This window comes from Sabethes cyaneus, chromosome 3 (genome assembly GCF_943734655.1).
Source record: "Sabethes cyaneus chromosome 3, idSabCyanKW18_F2, whole genome shotgun sequence".
NCBI classification, from domain to species: domain Eukaryota; kingdom Metazoa; phylum Arthropoda; class Insecta; order Diptera; family Culicidae; genus Sabethes; species Sabethes cyaneus.
This window is the reverse complement of record NC_071355.1, coordinates 165,117,145-165,140,156: the sequence shown is the minus strand read 5'-3', so window position 1 is coordinate 165,140,156 and position 23,012 is coordinate 165,117,145. Positions and strand designations below refer to the sequence as shown.

Below are 23,012 nucleotides of genomic sequence, written 5' to 3'. Positions count from 1 at the left end.
TGCATAATTCTTTTTTCAGTTGGTGTGTTTTGGCTTGCGTCAGGTTTATATGCAAAAAAAATAATGAAAATCTACGCGAAAAGCTGGAAAATAGTCAAAAACTGATATTTTACTTTTCCCGCCATCCATTGTATAGACAATGTTTTAGATTGCTATGATTATTATCGGTGCAAATCAGCCGACCCGCATTCAATATGAAGCAGCGTCGCGACGTTGCTGGGCAAACAAACACATTGATGAAGGTAACTTGATTGAATGGTGAATTGTGCCGAATTTTCATAGAACATCGTGTTCGTTATAACAGTGCTAAACCATTAGTTAGAAATGGTGTTCTTTCCAAAATCCGAATGATTACTGCCGAATATTCATTGGAAACATGTGGAAAATGTTAATTTTTCAGTTCTTAGGACTCAACAGTTAAGCCGGCTGTCAATTTGTTTGTTGTAAAAGTAAACTCGATAGTTTTAGATAACACCTAATTCCGTTCGCTGTAGTTGATTGTCAAAATGATTATATTCAAACGAAATCTTATTCTTGCTAATAAACGATTTTATGAATTTGCAAGATAAGAAAATAATAAACGTTGTATGTGTTATGGGTTCAGTTTATCAAATAGCCTAACTGCCTAGAGCTAATTCTTTCACCTCATTTATCAAATTAATGTAACTAACCAAAACTGGAAACTTTCTACATTAGGTGCGTATCTAATGCATGTTAAAAAATTTTTACACACTAAATTGACTGAATAAAATATACGTAAAGCTATCTGACTGTCAAGTGAACAATATATTTTATGTACTAAAAAAATGTAAATAAAATTTTGTGTTGGAAAGGAATATTGGCCGGATTAAATTGGCAGTAAAAAAGTTTTACAATGATGGTAACCCATTAGAATAAATCGTATTTGAGTATTGTTAATAATTTTTTGTCTTTTTCACTTCCAAGTGGACTTCTTACAAGTGCAAAAAGGCTCATGAAATACCAAAATAATAAAGAAAACAAGAAACGATTTAAAGCAAAGCAAAGGTTTAATATCAAACAGAATTAAAGATCTAATAAATATTGACATCGGATACATATCCGAATTTACACGTAAAAATTACTGTGGAAATCAAAACAAAGCTCTGATTACGATAGAGGAAATGTGATCGAAAGTGTCAAAAAATTATTTGTTTATTAAACCAACAATTTGCGTAAAAAACAACATGTAAAATTTCAACCTAATGGGCGAATGCACAAAGGCAAATAGAAATCGTTTGAGGGCGGAAATGAAAATATAATTGGTGGCGCAATGATTCTGTTCTCAAAAAGTTTAGAATATATATTGCATATCGTTAGTCGGTTAACCGCAGAAGACGAAATTAGACGCCATCGAGTTTACTTTTCCAAAAAAATAAATTGACACCCAGCACAACTTTTGAGCACTGCGAATTGAAAAATCGACATTTTTCACAAGTTTTTAACGGATATTTGGCAATAAATGTTATGATTTCGTAAAGATTGCTATTCCCAACAAACATTTTATTTGAATAGTAGATATTATATAGATAGTAGAACCGTTATATAGCCAATGTTATATTAATAAGCAATTACATATACAGCTTTTGTTAAACGTTTGTTGGGTTTCTAACTAATTGCTAAACGATTGTAGAAAACAGACGTTCTGTGAAAATCCGACATTTAATTAACCATTCCCTCAAACTTCTCAAAACAAGTACAAAACGTAACCTATACTTTATATACATCCGCCATTAACAATTTACGTCTTTTAATACAATTGGTGGCAGTACGAAGTTTGCCGGGTCAGCTAGTTAATAAATAAATTCCTCAAGTTCTTATCAATTAAGTGTAACACATACTTTCACGTAACTACTTATTTGCCTTTTTACCAAAATAGTTCAAAGAAACGTAGTTATTTTTATTTTCAGCTTAGTCTTATCCAACATCTGCTCGACAGTGCTATGGTCTGTACCATTTGCGCGTTTTACGACCTGAATATTACCATTAAAGCTGACATTGATAGAAAAGGAAATACCTTCACTATACATATATGGCTTCGTTCAAATGCAGAGTAGAACTTTTCTCATAGTAAGTAAGACTAAAAGATTTTAGTAAAGAGCCAAACCTCGTAAATAGGCTTCTATTTCATGAAGCAGCGCGTCATATCTTCCGTAACTAGCTTGGATTTTTGTCCTGCACGTTCGACTATCATAAATCCAGAATATGGAAAATGATAATCAAATACATACTGTTTACACAGTCTTAAAGGTGGCCTTTGACCGTGTAGACTACGATTTCCTTTTGGTTAAAATAAAGCAGAACTTAACTGATGAACCAGCGTTTTTCTGTGAGACTAGGCAAAGCTCACTCGAACCAATTTCATGCAAAAATAATAATCGTCGCCAAGGCGATTGTCTGGTGTATTTGTTGAATGATGGAATTGGGAGGAACATGAAAATTAGGTATTAGACCACCTTATATAATGGTGCAGCAGTATTTTAATGAGTTAAACATTCGGGTTCTACCCGAAAGAGCGTGAGTGCGCGCCCCAGTTGCCATTGAACGACCAGAGCTCGGTTTGTTTACATTCGTAAACTGTAAACTGCAGTGGTTGGAGAATTCGCGAAGAAGTGATTATTTGAATCGATGAACATCCCTCATGAACATACACTAGTAGCCTGCCTCGCCGATAATGCACCCATCAGCTTTGAATTTTATCACGAACAGAACCTCATTGTGAACATCAGAATTCGTTCAAAAATTGAATATTGAACATTGAACATTGAGTGTGTTCGATTTAGCGGATATAGGATACCCGGGAACGCCGGAAAATATTCAAAATAATATAACCACGAAAAGGGAATAGTTTAAAGTAGTGTTAGTGGCTTTATAAACATGGCGGGGAAACGCTAGCAAAGGCTCTACACTGGGTTATTTCGAGGATTTGGGAGGAGGAAAAGCTACCGGAGGAATGGATGGAAGGAGTGGTTTGTCCCATCTACAAAAAGGGTGATCGGCTAGACTGCTGCAACTATCGTGGTATTACGCTGGTAAATGCCGCCTACAAGGTACTCTCCCAGATCCTGTTACGCCGGTTGTCACCGATAGCACAAGGTTTCGTAGGGAATTATCAGGCGGGTTTCATGGGGGCTCGCGCAACTACGGACCAAATGTTTACTATCCGACAGATCTTGCAGAAATGTCGGGAGTACAACGTGCCCACGCATCACATCTTTATCGATTTCAAAGCAGCATACGATACAGTCGATCGAGACAAGCTATGGCAGATAATGCACGAATACGGTTTTCCGGACAAACTGACGCGACTGATCAGAGCTACATTGGATCGAGTGATGTGTTTCGTACGCATCTCTGGGACACTCTCGAGTCCCTTCGAGACGCGACGAGGGTTGAGACAAGGTGACGGTCTATCCTGCATGCTGTTCAACATCGCTCTTGAGGGGGTGATCCGACGAGCGGGCATTGAAACGAGAGGCACGATTTTTACCAAGAGTAGCCAACTTCTAGGCTTTGCAGATGACTTCGATATCATTACCAGGAACTTTGCGACGGCGGAGGCAATCTACGCCAGACTGAAAGCGGAGTCTAGGAGAATTGGGCTAAAAATAAATGCGTCGAAGACCAAATACATGAAAGGAAGAGGCTCAAAGGAAACAAATGCGCGCCTCCCACGGACGGTAACCGTTGACGGCGACGAACTAGAAGTGGTAGAAGAGTTCGTGTATTTGGGATCGCTGGTGACCGCGGACAACAACACTAGTAAGGAGATCCAGCGGCGCATCCAAGCGGGAAATCGGGCCTACTTTGCCCTTCGTAAAACGCTACGATCAGGAAGCATACGCCGCCGCACGAAGCTAACAATGTACAAAACCATTATTAGACCGGTAGTTCTTTATGGACTTGAAGCCGTGACGCTGCTTACGGAGGACATACGCGCCCTTGCCGTGTTTGAGCGGAAAGTGCTGCGGACGATATTTGGCGGAGTACAAACTGAAAGCGGAGAGTGGCGGAGGCGTATGAATCACGAGCTACAGGCACTGCTTGGGGAGACTCCCATCGTACATCTAGCGAAAGTTAGCAGGCTACGGTGGGCCGGACACGTCGTAAGGATGCCGGACGACAGTGCGACGAAAACGGTCCTCTTCAACAACCCCACCGGCACCAGGAACAGGGGGGCCCAACGTGCACGATGGCTCGACCAGGTCGAAAGCGATTTGCGACTTCTGAGACGACTAGGAAATTGGCGACGAGTGGCCCAAGACCGAGTTGAATGGAGACGAGTGCTTGAAACAGCACGAGCCACCCCGGCTCTATGCTGCTGAAGAAGAAGAAGTTAGTGGCTTTACAAGCAGCAGAAGTTCTTGTTTCGCACTTTTGCGTTGCGCACGATATTCGTATATTCAGCGATGCTAAGAAGTGTGAATGTATGTGACTCATTATTATAGGCTAATTGAACCACTCGCGTCGCTGTTTTCTCATGATAAAACCGTTTGCCGATGCTCGGCGTGTATATACATTTCGCGAGTTTTCCAACCTCTGGTGAACTGACATTCCGTTTACTCTGCTGCTAGTGGTCTGCTGTAGTGGTCGGAATTAATGTTTACATTGCGCCACGATAGGTACTCTAATCACAGAGAACAAGGTAATTAACAAAAAGTGTGTAAAAGGTTTTTATGTTATCTACGAGTATTCCTTCAATAGAGCACCCCTCGAGCAGTAAGTGCCAACTAAATCTTGATGTCGCTGCCGTCACTGCTATTGTGCTCCAGCACAAAGAAATATTGATAAAGGTACATGGATATTTTTTGATGCGTTTGGCAAACTATTTCTGGAGGGCGCTACCGACAGATTTTACACACAAAAAATCGATTACTTCCTTCGAGCCTGTTAATCTGTTCTCTGTGCTCTAATGTCGATGATATCCGATGATATCCTGAGTATCAGTACGAGGGATAGCCTTACCAGCCAGGAGCGTCTGTCCCCTTTTCAGAGGCAACTCTTGACGGCTGAACATTCCTCAACTTAGTGAACGCCTGTATTGCAGGTTAGAAGCGGCTCATAACAGTGTCTGATACAGAGCTGGTGACTGAATTAAGCAATATGATGTCTCGATACTAAAGCTAAGATGGCAACATAAACCTTTCTTACTACACAGACACGAATGCATCGAACGGTGTAAAGTGTCTTTAATAAACAAACAAACAAAAACCATCTCCGCACTCCACACTCTCCACATTGTAGCCCTGTCGGAAGTCTGTTGCAAAGGAGAGAAGCTTTGAAAGATCCGCTGAGGAAAGGCCCTGTTCGACCAAGTGTCCCAGTTCAACACAGTGAACAAACAGCGAAATACGTGATCGTGTGATATTGCGCCGAAACGTGAAGATTTTCGCATGTAGTGTCTTTAGGAACATTTCTTGGTATAATCAGCCCCTTCTTGTGAGAGAGATCTTTGGGTGATTAATTCCCTTAGAAGTGAGATACGAAATTTATTTTCTCATATATTCGAGATACAGGTGTGGTACTTTCGGCAAAGTTGTTGTAAATATTAATACAAACAACTTTGTTAAAGACACCATACTTGTATCTCTTCATGGAAATTATCTATTAAGCGTTATTCGTGAAAAAACCCTTTAAAACAGTTTTTAAACCCTGACTTATTCTGGTCAATTTTTACGTGTTCATGTTCTAGAAAGTTGTTTATCTTGCTAAAATCAACGTTTCTGTAGAACATTATTATATGTTATTTTCTAAAGTTTCGGAGATTTTGAGCTTTTTTGGTGAAAAATAGTACTTCTTTGAGCTTAAATATTTCCCAAGGTGGCAAATGGTGGCAGATCAAACAACTCCTACCTAAAAGTACAACAAAAAGCCTGTAAAAGCAAGTGTCAATTGATTGTATCTGTTTGTATCCTCAAAAGTTATAGTTGTTTTAAAAATCCATCTCAGTCATGTTTACAGAACAATTAAACTATACTTCGGATGCAATAAACGCCATTTTGTTTACGTTGACAATCGTTTTCTACCAAGTTAAGTTAACAACAATTTTTTCGCCTATTTCCGATACGAAAATTAATGTAAACTTAAAATGGACGCAATTAATAAGAGAAAAGCTTCCAAATAACTTACTTAAGTCTATTTTGTTCAATTTTGCATTGATCTCTCCTTGCGCATTTTTCCAAAACAACATTTGATGATGAGTCATCTCACCTACACCTTTATTTAACATAATTAACTATATATGACGTCCTGCTTACTTAGTCATTCCGAGAAAATTCGGTCTTTCATGACTCGGTCTTTTGTGACTGTTGTTGAAATTCGGCCATTTGGATTTCGGCCATTTGTGTTTCGGCCATTCGATACCAGCCAGAGTGTGTTCTTTTGAAAAGACACCAATCGAAGGAATTGAACAAAATAGGCATAAGTAAGTTATTTGGAAGCTTTTCTCTTATTAATTGCGTCAAATAATTTTAAGTCTACATTCATTTTCGATTCGAAAATAGGCGAAAAATGGCTGGTAACTTAACTTGATAGAAAGAGATTGTCAACGTAAACAAAATGGCGCTTATTGCATCCGAAATACAGTTTAATTGTTCTGTAAACATGACCGAGAAGGATTTTTTAAACAACTATAACTTTTGAGGATACAAACAGATACAGTCAATTGATACTTGCTTTTACAGGCTTTTTGTTGTACTTTTAGGTAGGAGTTGTTTGATCTGCCACCATTTGCCACCTTGGGAAATATTTAAGCTCAAAGAAGTACTATTTTTCACCAAAAAAGCTCAAAATCTCCGAAACTTAGAAAAATAACATATAATAATGTTCTACAGAAACGTTGATTTTAGCAAGATAAACAACTTTCTAGAACACTATGAACACGTGTAAATTGACCAGAATACGTCAGGGTTTAAAAACTGTTTTAAAGGGTTTTTTCACGAATAACGCTTAATAGATAATTTCCATGAAGAGATACAAGTATGGTGTCTTTGACAAAGTTGTTTGTATTAATATTTACAACAACTTTGCTGAAAGTACTACACCTGTATCTCGAATATACGAGAAAATAAATTTCGTATCTCACTTCTAAGGGAATTAATCACCCAAAGATTTCTCTCACAAGAAGGGGCTTATTATACCAAAAAATGTTCCTAAAGACACTACATGCGAAAATCTTCACGTTTCGGCGCAATATCACACGATCACGTATTTCGCTGTTTGAACCACTGTGGCAGTGGTCCAAACAGCGAAATACGTGATCACGTGAGATTTGACCGAAACATGAGATTTTTCGCACACGGTGCTTTGGCAATATTTCTTGGTATAAAAATGCAGTGATGTAGTAAATATCGATACAAACAACTTTGTCAAACACATCATAGTTGTATCTTTTTATGGAAAATAGTTATGGAGCTATTATTTGTCGACAAATAACCCTTAAAAACAGTTTTTCGTCCCTAACTTAATCTGGTCAATTTTCACGTGTTCATAGTGTTCTAGAAAGCTATTCACCTTACTAAAATCACCGTTTTAATGGAATTTTACTATGCGCCATTTTCCAAATTTTCCGAGATATTTAACTTTTTTGGTGAAAAATAGTACTTCTTTGAGCTCAAATGATTCTCAAAATGCAAATGGTAGCAGATCAAATAAGTCACACTCCAGAGGTGGGCACCGCTAATCAGCTAACCGCTAACATTTTAGCTAGCGAGTAGCACGTTCGCTAGGTTTTAAATGTGTTAGCGCTTCTATTACCTTCCGATAAACATAAGTACTACTAAATAAACTACCAGCCACTAATTTTTGAAAATAATTTTTGGAAATAGTTCAACTAGCCATGAATGAACTATATTTGCTCGCGTCGCGAACAGCAGCGAGCAATTTTATCAATTTGTAAGAAACCGCACACTTATTTTTGTTATTATTTTCAAAAATTAGCGGCTAGTAGTTTATTTAGTGGCACTTTAACTTATCGAAAGCTAATGAAAGCGCTAACAGATTTCAAACCTAGCGAACGCACTACTCGCTGGCTAAAAGGTTAGCGGTTAGCTGATTAGCGGTGCCCACCTCTGTCACACTCAAAGTCTACCAGTTGCTGTATTTGATTGCATAGTTGTATTGTTAGGCAGTTCTGACGCAGTAAACGCCATTTTGTTTACTTTGTTGATCTTTATCTAACAAATTAACCTACCAGTAAGTTTTTCGCTAATTTTTGTGTCGAAAAATTAATGTAGATTTAAATTATTTGACTTTTGCTTTGGAAAAATGCGGAAGAAGGCAGCAATGCCAAATTGAATAAAAAAGCATAAGTTAGTTATTTGGAAGCTTCTCTTATTAATCGTGTCAAATAATTTTACATCTAGTAGTAAGTAGTAGTAGTAGTAGTAGTAGTAGTAGTAGTAGTAGTAGTAGTAGTAGTAGTAGTAGTAGTAGTAGTAGTAGTAGTAGTAGTAGTAGTAGTAGTAGTAGTAGTAGTAGTAGTAGTAGTAGTAGTAGTAGTAGTAGTAGTAGTAGTAGTAGTAGTAGTAGTAGTAGTAGTAGTAGTAGTAGTAGTAGTAGTAGTAGTAGTAGTAGTAGTAGTAGTAGTAGTAGTAGTAGTAGTAGTAGTAGTAGTAGTAGTAGTAGTAGTAGTAGTAGTAGTAGTAGTAGTAGTAGTAGTAGTAGTAGTAGTAGTAGTAGTAGTAGTAGTAGTAGTAGTAGTAGTAGTAGTAGTAGTAGTAGTAGTAGTAGTAGTAGTAGTAGTAGTAGTAGTAGTAGTAGTAGTAGTTGTTGTTGTTGTTGTTGTTGTTGTTGTTGTTGTTGTTGTTGTTGTTGTTGTTGTTGTTGTTGTTGTTGTTGTTGTTGTTGTTGTTGTTGTTGTTGTTGTTGTTGTTGTTGTTGTTGTTGTTGTTGTTGTTGTGGAAAGCCACCATCACTTCATAGACTTGTCAGTGTAGAAGGGCCGAAAGGGATTGGGCGGACCCACAAGCAGTGGCACTTGTGCGCGTTCCGGGGATACAAGAGTCGCCTTCCACCATTAGGATCCTTCCATGTAATAATCAATTTCGCTGTACCAACTTTAACCCACGTGATGATTTGTTTGTGAGAATTGAGAACTTCCATATTTGCTTCAGAACTTAAGGAAAAGTGTTGCGTCCTTTGAGTTTCCATAAGTGCTTCCAATAATTAATTAATTAATCTTGTACCAGCCTACTAACTCGACGGTAGACCATCGGGACAGTCCTGTTAATCGGTGCGCACTAACATGAGGTCAATGATTCTCCCTTTTCTGTCAGCATACGACCAAGGTTCCACCGGAGTTCCAATTCATTTCAAATAGGGATAAATTAATTGGTATGTCAGAAAATATATTAATCTATTATTCGAACTTGTCTCTTAGTAATAATTGAATCAAGATGAAAAATATTGAATCTGTAGTAAACAACTATTAAACAACCTAATTCCGATCCTGTCCATCAGGCGGTACCGTAACAACCTGCTAATGTCACGCATTCACCACCATCAGGCTTCGCTTCGCTGGTAGAATCGCAGGTGCCCCGCACACGATGGCCTACAACTAGGACGATTTAAATTTTTATTTATTTTTTGCTCCTTCACTTTGACATGTTAGCACTCTCGGCAGTTTGTCTCGAGTGGAAACGTGACGTTACATCACCCCGATCTTCGTTCAAAGCAGATCGTGTAGGAAGAAGATCCGGAATATATACTGCAAAATCGACGGCCTAGAGTCGATCTACTTTTGCAAAGAAGCCTTGAACTAATCAAATGTTGCCCGCTAATTACACGCTACTTCGTTCATCAGTTGAACAATTGTGAATTATTGGATGCAACCAATGAAATAGGCCAACTCTAATGGAGGGGTAATCAACAATAAGTTGATCCGGTCGGATACAGGTGGGTGCATGACATACTGATGATGATGCTACAAAACGGAAGTGCATTAATCGCATTAATCGAACAGTTTTGACACAAAAGAGACAAAATAGGTGAATGGGAAGTCAAAATAATCATTCTGACAGTAAAGTTTTATGCTCAAAATTCATGCAATACTAATTAATTGCCTAATTGCAACCGGCGGCGGTAACTGGGTGTGGAAAATTCCATGCTATACATATAGCGTGACCGCACAGTGGAAACGAAGCTGGGACAAAAACTTCAAAACCATGTTGAAGTTATTAAAGTGTTTTATTTCGTAAAATTAAATTCTTCAATAAATAAAATATGGCATTTCAGAATGGTGGATTGATCAGATCGATTACCTCAAATTGGCACTTAAAATTTTTAAATTTGTATTTGGTAAAAGATACATTTTAGTATATCAAGAATAAAATTGATAACTTCTACGGATTTCGGACAGCAGGTTTTAATTTTTATTCCATATGCTAACCCATGACAGGTAAAAAAATCCTATAGTTGCACACAATTCGAGCAAAAATCAACGGAAATAGTGCCAAAAGTGTAATCGCAAGTACCCTAATTTATGACGTTAGGCACGTAGAGTTTAATATAGTTATAGACTTTTGTCCTATTTTTGTTCCGCCAGGCTCCACTATGCAGGGATGGCACCTCCTCAGAAGAAAAAAAGAGAAGAGAAAAATTCAAACTGTGCTCAGTCTTCAACGCGATTTATTCTGCTCCGTTTCATTTTAACTGTGCTCTTTCTTGCTGAACACAGTTGTATGAGCAACCGCACACTGTGCTACTCATTGAGGAGAATGTTAATACACTTTGAATAAGTTGATGCGATGCGCTGACGTATGACAACTACGGGTAGTTTTAACATGGGTAGTGCGTTGAGAAAAAACGACGATTGTCAGTAGCGGTCATTGCCATCAGAAAAATATTAATCCATTAATGCAGTTGAATCATGATTCTTACATTTAGTATATTCAGTTGAGTTTGGCTACCCGTGAACGCAACTGCATCATATGGTTAGGCATGTCACAACGGCAACAGTGCGAAAAATGTTATTTAGATATGGCAACATTTGAATTCCCATACATTTGCTTCTTGACGCGTACCAACAGGAAAGTCCCATTATAAACAAAGGCAATTCTCCGCTAAGATTCAAAATATAACGACTTTTGATTGTCTTGACGCCTCTGAGTCTATAGCTGCTGTACGCGCACCGGTTGTTTTGTTTCCAGGTTTACTGCTGTAGCTACCGAGAGGACCGGGAGCAAACCCGAAAGTTGCTCATTTAAAGAGCGCATTAAGAAATTTTTCTGCACGTCAGTTTTTCTCATTGTGTTTAGTCTGTTTCTCATTGTGTGGATTTACTTCTCATTTCTGAAAGCAGTTCTGCTCATTGTGTGGAACAAAAAAAGTTGCACTTTTTGCACAATGAGTGAGGAAATAACAAGCCTGCCACTATGGGTCGTAAAACAGCTCTCAGCGCGCCACGGCTATAGTTTCGTTTGGTCTGCTGCTTTAGCATGCCGGACCTACGCATGGTGCGAGTCAATTTTGTTTTCAAGACACTATCAATCAGCTTTGTTCCGTCGAAGTTGCCGTCATATTTCGGAAAGTTCTGCTCTGCGACACGCTGTTAATGAATAGTGACAAAGGCCTTTTCGCACGATCCATCTATTTGTCGGCGCAGCAGTTAAGTGGTGTCGTGAATAAACGGTTGCTAGTTGCCTGCAGCGGCATTCATTCACACGAATAAATGCAACAATTGCGACCGATAATATGATAATGCATCATCAAACATGACTCCTAACTACATTATCAACAGGATGATGTGAATCGTTATTGTCAAGGGGTGCCGGAGTTTGTATGCTGCTTCACCATTAAAACTGAATATTGTGTGTACAAGAATGACTACGTATGGTGAAGAGATGTTAACCACTTACCTTCCATTCGATATTATTTCCAATAGTAAATTATAAGAGAACAAAGCCAAGTGGATGACCGAAGGTCATAGTAGAATTCTCATGCGCTGCACAAAATTATTGCACAAATCCGGGTTTGGACGTTCAGTCGGATTGTAAAAAAGCAAATGCCTTCAAGTGTTCCACAGACGGACTACCTTCATATATAGATTGCTCTGCAATGAAAAGAAACAACAAATTTATATTAAATAATAACAGCGTCCTTCTGCTGCACTACACTTATTATAACGAGAACGATAAGTTGGCACTGATAAAACATTTTTGATTATTTTATTACATAGATTCATCGATGTTCGCTCAATCACCAAATATTTACCGTTGCATAATTGATGACTTGCTACCGTGAACATATCACTCATTGCATTGGTTGATAAAATTCACTCCGTTGTAAGTTCGGAGTTAGCTTATCGGATCCTCGATATTGATAGTAAATAGTGTCCTAAATATTCCATTATGAGACTAGTGGTGGAACAAACGCCTGTGGGCACTAAAATCCCTAACAGAAAGCAGAACCTCACAAGCTGAGTGAAATTTGTTTCATATTCCAACAAGTAAACCAAATTGACCTTGGCCTTTTTATGATTTAAATAGATTACTGGGTTATCCTACTGTCATTCAGAGCTTAGTCTAGATTTGAATTTGTGCCAAAGTGGTTTATATGATTGATATCTTGCCGCAAAGCATATCCGATGAGTTCAATACGTGATAAAATACAACCATCATGGATATATCGGTCAGCACGGCACAGAGAAAGCAGAACCTCTGAAGAGTACAATATTCATCTACTCTAATTACACTATCACTTTGTTTTGATAAACTTTGACCTTAAAAATATATACTGAAAGCTAGTCAAACAAAAATAAACAAACAAATTCAGGAAATCAGTACCATCAAGGCTCAACAACACGAAAAGAAAATTGTTTCAATTAGTTACACTACAAAATGAATCACAAGAAAAAAAATCACGACAAGTATATTATACAGGAATCTGATGCTAAAATTATTTATAGTCTCAAGGTTGCCTAGTCCGCACGTCGATCTCAATAGAATCGGACAATACCACATTCAACTTAGATACTTTAGCGTGGCTTCATTTTATGTCCTTCTTCACACTTCCTCCATGCTGACAGAACAATGCAGTTCCTATCATTAATACAATGCACTGATCAGAGAAATATAATGAAAACACAGGTGACACTAGTTCGAGAAACGTTTGTATGCTACTTTATTGCTAATTATGCGCTAAACAACTCTTTTTAATTAGGTATAGCATAAAATGAATAAAAACAATCTCGGTTCCTGGAATGGCCCTGTGATTGATAAAGATGAACATAAAGCATGCACACAAGACACAAGTACAAGTAGAAATGGATTACCTACTAGATAAAATGATGGTACCCCATTAGGCATATGGTAGGGATGTGCGATATTTTATCGATACCGGAGGTATCGATATTTTCTTTCGATATATCGAGTATCCAGCATCGATAATTTACCATGCGATATTATCGGATATCGATACCTTTTCAACCGATATTATAGGTATCGAAAGCTACAAAAAGGCCAGGGGTGGCATTGCGATTCTCGTTTCGAGTGATTTTGGTTCGTTTCGCCCATTCGTTTAACGTGATCGAAACGAACCAAAATCACTCGAAATGAGAATCGCAATGTCACCCCAGTTCTTCACGCATAGCTTTTTGCCAAATTATCGAACTCGCGTTTTTCAGTTTTCAAGCTTCCAAACAGGCATGTCTAAAAGCTGAACCATACTGCATGCCGCATTTGAAAAATACAAAGTTTACAAAGTTACAAAGTTTATTTGAGGCGGTACGCTGCTGCCGTGCCTGATAAAATGAACTGCACGCTCAAACAAGCAACCGCAACCCGTTTCGGTGTTGTCTTTCAGACGCCGGTTTTTAGTACTTCGGTAACACCCGGGATTGCGTGTGCTAGCTTCGTAAAAGATCCTCGGATATATGCTAGATGTGTGTCTTTTTGCTAGCGTTAGGTTTTCGTATTCCCTTACCTATTTCATTGACTCACACGGCCAACTGAAATAAATATGAAGCACCTTCATGTGTGTTTTTGCAAACTTGAGAATACTTTTCTACGGTGGATGCCGATATCAACGGACTGTTAGGTTAATTATTTCCTGAAACCACCACCGAACATCGTATCGCTGCAAGCGCAGATTGATTTGCAAGAACCATTTATAAAGTGAACTGTGAAGCGAGCTACGTATGATAATTTGCTTTACACCGATCGTGCTCCTGATCAGCTATTTATATTCTCTGCCTTAAAATGCGAATCTCATAATCCAGCCATGCCTTGTGTCACTCAAAATATTTCAGGAAATCGAAAAACATTTTTATTACTTAACATTAGTTTATAAGATGTTTCCGGACTTATAGGGTTTTACCGAAATTAGCTGAAAGGAAAGCTTTCAACTTGGACCCCAGGACCAAACATTTCGGCTTCACTCAAATTATATGCAGATGACAGTCTTGCCAGCGCGTTGGCCGATATCAGTTAACTCGGAAATCTGTTAACCGGGTGCATTGAAAACTGGTGCAAAACCAATTCAACACCACCGATAAATTCCTAGCCACACTTCATGTTTGTTTGCATGTATGAAAAAGAGATGAACTTGGTTGCGTCGTTTTAGGAAACGGTAACGGCCGTATAAGCTACGCTCGGTGTTTTGCCAATGTCTGATTCTAATTTGGAATTTTATTTCTTGAGATGTGGATTATCTTTAATATTTTCCCACGTAGAATAACACAATGTGAATAAATAATATGAGAAGGTAAACTTATGCGAATCTAAATTACATCTAACACTTTTCTGATTATAGGAGTTAATGAAAGCATTTATGATGCTGCTTCTGTTGGAATATAACAAACTATGCAGCAAATCAGCGGGGTTTTCAAAACAAATTCTAGCCCGGATATTTTGTTGCATTTTAGACCAATTTGTTGAAAAATTGTTTGATACTGATCAGTTCTAGTCCTGGTGTTTCTAGTTTAAAAGCGCCCGCCTGACCAATAAATCTGCAGCGAACATTGTCGAGTGGAACGTATCTTGGAGGTGCGGAGATGGCGGCGACATAAACGAGGCAGGTGGCCGCATCGCAAGCCCGTGACGGATCGTATCTGAAAATTTTCTGGATATTTCGGGCTTCGATATCGGTGAATATCGAAGTATCGATATTTTGGTTGCGATATACTCATTACTAAGTATCGGATCGGTCCGATATATTGCGATACCTGATATCGATACTTTGGCTTTCGATTCCCATCCCTAGCATATGGACCTTAGGCATATGGACCTTAGGCATAATCATAATGAACGAAAGGCATAATGGATGTTAGGCAAAATGGATAATTGGCATAATGGACGATAGTCATAATGAACGATACAAAATGGATATGGGGAAGGCATAATTACAGAGACTACAGGTTACAGAGGCAACAAGGCACTCAAAATCCGCTAAGTTTTGAATCAAAACGGAGAGTACCATCACAAATAAAGGTAACTCTCCGGTATGATTAAAAAATTAACGGTTTTTGAGTGCCTTGTCGCCTCTGTAATCTATAGTCTCTGTAGGCATAATGTATGATAGGCATAATGGACGTTAGACAATCTACTGTTAGCTTGCAAGCGGTTTAATCGACTCAGTTTAAAAATGCACTGCATATAGGGCGAGTCAGATTACATACGAATGGCCGAAACACAATGGCCGTAGCACGAATGGCGAATGGCACGAACTCAACTGGACGAAATAAGAAAAGGTGTATACTAGATCTAATGCCCGAGTCAAAATGGCCAAAACACGAATGGCCGACAGGGATGGTTCGATCACTTTGACTCAATTTTGATTCATTTGACAGTACCGTCTCAGCTGAGCCAAATATGACAATATTATGTATGGAACATTTGTAGAACTAGTTTTAATCTACAACTTTTCTGTACAAAGTTTGGCTGTATCTTTAGTAGTTACGGTGCTACAACGCTAGTAACTCATGAGTTATTAAATGAACGTTCATTTAGTCACTAATAAGATACTAGCACTGTAGCGCCGTAACTACAAAAGATACAGCAAAACTTTATTCAACAAAATTATAGATAATAACCTGTTCTACAAATGTCCCATATATAACTTTGTCATATTTGGCCCCGTTAAGACGGTACTGTCAAATGAATCACAATTGAGTCATAGTGATCGAACCATCCCTGATGGCCGAATCACGAATGTCATAGAAAATATTCGCTACCTTCGACCTGTTCAAATGTCGGGTATATACTGTCCTTACTCGCTACCGCTCTTTCGGATTCAACTAAGGAATAACACCTATTAGTCACTAAACCTGGGAAAATGTTTACACCCTCATAGAGATGATTTCTGCGTGGGCTGCCCCCTCGCCCCCTTCCGCAGTGGGCGGTGAACCGGCTTCTCGCCCGAAATTATCAAGGAATCGTTTGTTATTGACACGGTTCATAGGTCTCGTGCTTTATAATGGGCGTAACTCATTTGCGTTCAAGAGAAAGCAAGAAATATCGATTATCTACACACTTAAAAAATAGCACCGAGTTCGGCAAAATTTTGCCAAAATCTCAACAGCCGAATGTTCGGTAAAATGTCGATGGTGTATATCGACGTTTACGGATCTTTAGTAACGTTTGGCAACATGAAAAATTTTACCGAATTTCGGCAAAATTTTGCCGAGCTCGGTGCTTTTATTTAAGTGTGACTACTCTTTGTACTACTAATGACCAAAATACAAAATAAGATGCAGAGCGTATGTGTCTTGTTGTTCTGACATGCTTTTTTCCTTCATTATTTGAATTATTTTTTAAACGCATGAAAATATCTTTCAATCATTTTGATAATAGCTTCATCAGCTTCGCATTGACATTATTTTTATCGATATTATTCAGGCAATAGTTTTCGGCAAAATTCAAGTAAGTAAGGGTCGGCCTTTCGTGTTTCGGCCTTTTATGGTTCGGCCAAATACAGTTTCAGGATTTGAATGAACGCCTGGCGTTTAAAAAATCCTAATAAACCAATAACAACAACAAATACAGTTTCGACCTTCTGTGACAGTTGTTCGGCCATTTGGATTTCGACTATTTGTTATTCGGTCATTCGGTACCAACTCGGTGAGTCGATGCAAGGACTAAGGAAAATCAACAAAAGTCGGTAGACCTAGAAAAACGAATATTCCTAGACAGATGTGATTTCTGCTGAGGGCTGCCCTCATAGTGGCCGGTACTTCGGACGACGAGTCACCAGCAACCCTCGTGGCCTACGCCTGTCTCTCCCTTAATCGTCTATGAAAAGTAATAAAACATTTTTCATGAAATTATACCAAAAGGTCGCTAGGCCAAATGTTTTTTGGTAAATTGTCTCTTATATTTATGCTGACGTTTTTATGGCAAACAGCGTTATGTCAATCAGCAATAGATGCGAAATAGATTTATGTTAAATGGGCGACCCCGGTTCTCGTTATATTGTGACGTAGCGATGATTAAGTGAGTAAGTTTCGCGCAAGGCTGTCGAACACGGCGAAAGTTCGCACTGAGAGGACGCTGCGGTTCAACATCCAGCGGTTAACGGCAGACGGCATAGCAGTGGAGTACGCCAGGAAGCTTGATCAGCGAATCGCAGAACAGCAGGTAAAAGAAAAAGATATAAATGGGCTGTGGAGGAACATCTATGGTGCCATCCAAACAGCAGCGAGAGAGGTGGTAGGCACGACGCGTGGAAAACAGCGTAACAGCTGGTTTGATGCCGAATGCCAGAGAGTGACAGATGAAAAGAACCAGGCCAGGAGTCGCATGTTCACTGCGGCAACGCGCCAAAACAGAGAGAGATACAGAGAGACTAGAGCTGCGGGTAAAAGAATCCATCGTCTAAAGAAATGCGAGTACGAGGAGCATGTGCACGCTGGTGCAGAGGAGCGATTCGCTAGCAACGACACACGGAGTTTCTATAAAACGGTGAGATGCAGGAATTTTGCCATGCCTGTGATGTGCAATGATAGTGCTGGCAACCTGCTTACCGACAAAATGGCGGTAGCAGCCAGGTGGAAGGAGCACTTTCAGACACTATTGAATGGAGAGGTAAATGCGGAGATCAGCAGGGACAGGATAGAAATTGTAAGCGATGGTCAAGCTGGGGAGCCACCAACACAGGAGGAGGTTAAGAAGGCAATCAGTGAGCTGAAAAATGGTAAGGCTGCTGGGAAGGACGGTATCCCAGCGGGGAGCGAGTGGTTGTACGAAGCAATCCACCGGATCATTGTCAGGTTCTGGGAGGAAGAACAAATGCCGGAGGAGTGGTTGGATGGCCTCATTTGCACAATTTTCAAAAAGGGACATCGACTGGAGTGTAAAGACTATCGAGGAATTACATTGCTTAATTCTGCCTACAAGGTACTTTCCCGTATCCTGTTCTGCAGACTGAGACCGTTAGCGGAGTCCTTCGTCGGCGAGTACCAAGCTGGTTTTCGTGTGGGTCGCTGCACGACGGATCAGATGTTTACCCTGCGTCAGTTGCTAGACAAGTTCCGGGAGTACAACTTGCCGACACACCATCTGTTTGTGGACTTTGAAGCGGCGTACGATTCAGTTAAACGAAATGGGCTGTGGCAGAAAATGCTAGAACATGGTTAGCCGACGAAACTAGTTACGCTGATTCGTGCGACGCTGGACGGATCCAAATCATGCGTTAGAATAGCGGGTGAGACCCCAGCTGCTTTCGTGACGTTGGATGGACTGAAGTATAGGGATGCACTCTCTAACCTGCTATACAACATTGCCTTGGAAGGTGCATTACGAAGGGCAAACGTGGAAAGGAATGGAACTATCGTCACGAAATCTCACATGCTTCTTGGTTTTACGGATGACGTCGATATCATCGGAATCAACCGTAGAGCAGTGGAAGAGGCCTTCAGGCCCTTTAAAAGGGAAGATTGGGCGAGATTGGGACTTACCGTTAACACCACCAAAACGAAGTACATGGGTGCTGGTAGGGAACGTGGGAGCCCAAGTGGTGTTGGTGCCGAGGTGGAGTTACATGGGGAACGATATGAAGTAATGGAGGAATTTATATACCTTGGTATACTCGTGACATGTGACAACGATGTAAGCCGCGAAGTGAAACGACGAGTTGCAGCCGCGAATCGGGCTTTCTACGGATTACGTAGCCTACCGAAGTCCCGTAGCTTGCAAATTCGTACAAAACTGGCGCTCTACAGAACACTAATTCTCCCGGTGGCCCTTTACGAACACGAATCATGGACGCTAAAGGACGCTTATCGGCGAGTGCTTGGGGTTATTGAGCGTAAAATTCTGCGATGTATGCTTGGTGGCAAAATGGAAAACGGAGTGTGGCGCAGACGCATGAATCACGAGCTGTACCAAGTATACAAATATGCTGATATAGTGAAGGTAGTGCAATCTGGCAGGCTACGGTGGGCTGGACACGTAGCCAGAATGCCCGACGAAAGAGTAGCCAAAACTATTTTCAGCAGAGAACCAGGAAGAGGCCGTGGACTCCGAGGCAGAACCCGCACCCGGTGGGTGTGTGCTGTCGAAGACGATGCACGTTCAGCTGGTGTTCGTGGGGATTGTAGAACGGCAGCCCAGGACCGACGGTACTGGAGGACCATAATTCGTTCGGCGCAGGATCGATCGGTAACAGACCGTTGCCACTAAAGTAAAGTAAGTAAGTACTAGATCTAATGCCCGAATCAAAATGGCCAAAACACGAATGGCCGAATCACGAATGTCATAGAAAATATTCGCGACCTTCGACCTGTTCAAATGTCAGGTATATACTGGTATATACCTGAGGTATGGTACTCAACTAAGGAATAACCCCTATTAGTCAGTAAACCTGGGAAAATGCTTGCACCCACATAGAGATGATTTCTGCGGGAGCTGTCGCCCCCCCGCGTATAATGAGCGTAAATCATTTGCGTTTAAGAGAGAGAAAGAAACACCAATTATCTATACTCTACTGTTTGTACTACAAATGACCAAAATACAAAATAAGACGCTGCCCTCAGCAGTGGTCGGTACTTTGGACGGCGAGTTATTGCTTCAGTCGCTTTAGGGTATAAAACCCTGGCGGGCGCCAGTATTATATGTTGCTCACAACAGATAGTTTTTGACGTATCTTAACCATCACTAGGTAGTGTTCCGAGTCAGTATTAGCGCCCTGATAGGTTCTGATGTCGACAATATCTGAAAAATTCCTATTATCTATCAGAATGAGGTTGATTTGTGATTCCGTCTGGTAGTGTGATCTTAGGGTATACCGATGGTGGAGGGTATGCTGGAAAAAGCTGCGTATGATCATGTTCTTGGAGACGACGAAGTCGACAAGTCCTTGACCTTTTTCGTTCATTTGTGGATGTGGATGCGGTGCGCTGAACCATTCAATCACCGGTTTAAATTCCTCCACCTGACCAACCTAAGCTTTATAGCATAGACAAACAGACAAGACACTCGCGTTAATTCAATCGTCCGATCAAAAACTACTCATTTTTCAAAAAATCATGTTTCGCAACATGCCCACACCGTGGCGCTCGAGTATTGCTTCGAGTTTTCGGCATAAAACCATTCGAATGTAAAAACCCTACAACATAAAACCGTACAAATGCAAGCTACTCCGCAACATGCATAACAGAGGATGCTAGTATGCGAGCTAGTGCTAGTGTGTAGAACGATGGTTTTCAAAGGATATTCTTGTATGTGTCATGTCAGTTCGTCAGTGTTTATAGTTTCCGATTATGGTTTAGCCATCATATCTTGGGCAGCGATCTAATTCGCGCTCCAAACAGGGGTAAAATTCATCTTTGTCATCATCGGTATTTCCGGGGTGAGGGCAGTGCATGTTAATTAAGCTAATTTTAAAGAATCGGCCCTTAATTCTTAATGTGCACATTTGAGGGTTGATCGACTACTACCCGATCACCCACTTTTGCGTCTAGCCCATCATTATAAAGGCTTATTTTAGTGTATTCTACAACAGTTTTGCATGAAAAAAATTTTTAGGACGCAATTAAGAAAACAAAAGTTTGTATCACTCTAAACGATGAATTCACGAAATAAATAAATCAATAAGGTGGGTGATTAGATCACTGACAAAATATGCACATTTGTTATAATTGTTAAACTTATCATTTCAAATTTTTACAATCTCAAAAGTGTTTAATGGATTCAAAATAATTTGATGAACTAACCGAGGTTTATTGATGCACAATAATTATTCCACGAATATCTGGGAATTCAACATAACTACCCTAATGGAACTAATTGCAAAGTAATCGACATTCACAGCAAATGTTTACATTTGAATGCACACGTATCAAATTACTTAATTTACACCCCATCGCAATGTCATTCATTGCTATATCGCCATCTCGGTGACTCATTTGCAGTATAATTGTTCCTTTTAAATGATACCTCCTCGTTACTCGGCCAGGCCTTACTTTTAAATCATGCCTCATATTACGCCTATTCGTAGGCAATGTGCTCACCTGTTGCACAGGACAACAGTTCAGTCGTGTATCATCGCGAAAATTGGTCGACTCTGGCCGCTTCGTCGTAAAGTGAAACACAGCACTATCATAAATTTATTCGAGATTGTATCTTTGCTTGTGATGAGTGCTTTTACCATCATTAAATCGTTTATCACGGCTGATCTGCTTATTCGGTGGTGTATACTAGACCATTTGTCGAATAAACAATACGACTACCCTGAGCTAGGACTACAAGTCACACGAACCACACCAAGTTAATGAGACTTGAACGAACGAGTGAAAAGGAGCAATGTGATACTATGGAACCAACAAAGCATGAGTGTTACTGCTATTAAAAATGCATAGGAACAGGATAATAGACTCAACAACCGTCTACGAACCATTTTGATATTAGTCTTTGCTCAGTCGTTGACTAGTCAAGTAGTTAAGTTATTTCGTAATTCAATTATTCCTAAAATTTGATTAACAGATTAAAATGTTTAGAGGAAAAATGCGTGACATATTTATCCCAAAAAATTTCTACGAAGCGCAGTTCCCAATTTTGCGAGTGACTTTCATTACCGGGATGACTCCGTTTACGGTTATGCGAGAAGGACCTAACATTATTGGATTACGGTGCACAGCTTTCGGATATTTGAATAGTTTAGTGCACATTGTTCTCTTCTGCGTTTGTTATGTTATGGCATTAATACACAGGGAAAGTGTAACACGTTATTTTTTTCAAACTGATATCAGTTCCCTGGGAGATGTTCTACAAATGATGACTGGAATAGCGGCACTCGTGTTGACATACTTTTACACTGTTTTTCAACGTAATAAGCTAATTTACGCCTATAATTTGTTGGCAAACACCGATGAGCAGTTCAAAGATATTGGAATTGAAATCAATTATAGAAAAACACTGGCATACAATTACGCGATTACATTTGCCCAAGCTTTGATTCTTAGCATTAACTGTGGTGTTTCTATTGGCATAACTCAATTTTCTGACATACATCCAGGATTTACAGCATGGGTATCGTTTTTTCTACCGTTTATAATGATAAGCTTGGTCATATTACTGTTCCTGTGCCTGGTTCATCAAGCCAAACATCGGTTCTATCTGTTGAACAAAAACCTCGAATATCTTCGACAAAGAAGTTTAGAACAGAAACTTTTCACTCGTGACAAAAACCCGACCACACTGAAAGTAGTGAAACCACCTGGACTATCGTCGACATATTCTATCGGAAGTAACTATCTGCCCGACATGATTAACCGAGTGGCACGCATCCAGGACGAACTTTGCGAGGCTTGCTGCTGCGTGGAGGAATACTTCAAGATTCAGATGCTAGCCATCGTGACCATTTCCTTTCTGATAATAGTGTTTGATTCGTATTATATATTGGAAACGGTTTTCACCGAATCCTATGTGCACACGACTTTCAGCCAGATTCAGTTTGTGGTGTTTTTCTTCTGTCAGGCGATCCTGCATGCGATCGGGGTTTTTAAAATTGTGTACTTTAGCAGTGCGGCAGCCAAAGAGGTAGGTTTAAAAATGTTTGGGTGA

At 39.8% G+C, this 23,012-nt stretch overlaps 1 protein-coding gene across 1 annotated transcript; it reads left to right on the top strand.

Moving 5' to 3' along the window:
- Positions 1-22,028: 22,028 nt before the first annotated feature.
- Positions 22,029-23,012, top strand: LOC128740365 (putative gustatory receptor 28b). The gene has a single exon (XM_053835904.1). It carries the CDS (start codon positions 22,029-22,031, stop codon positions 23,010-23,012), a length of 984 nt encoding a protein of 327 aa, XP_053691879.1.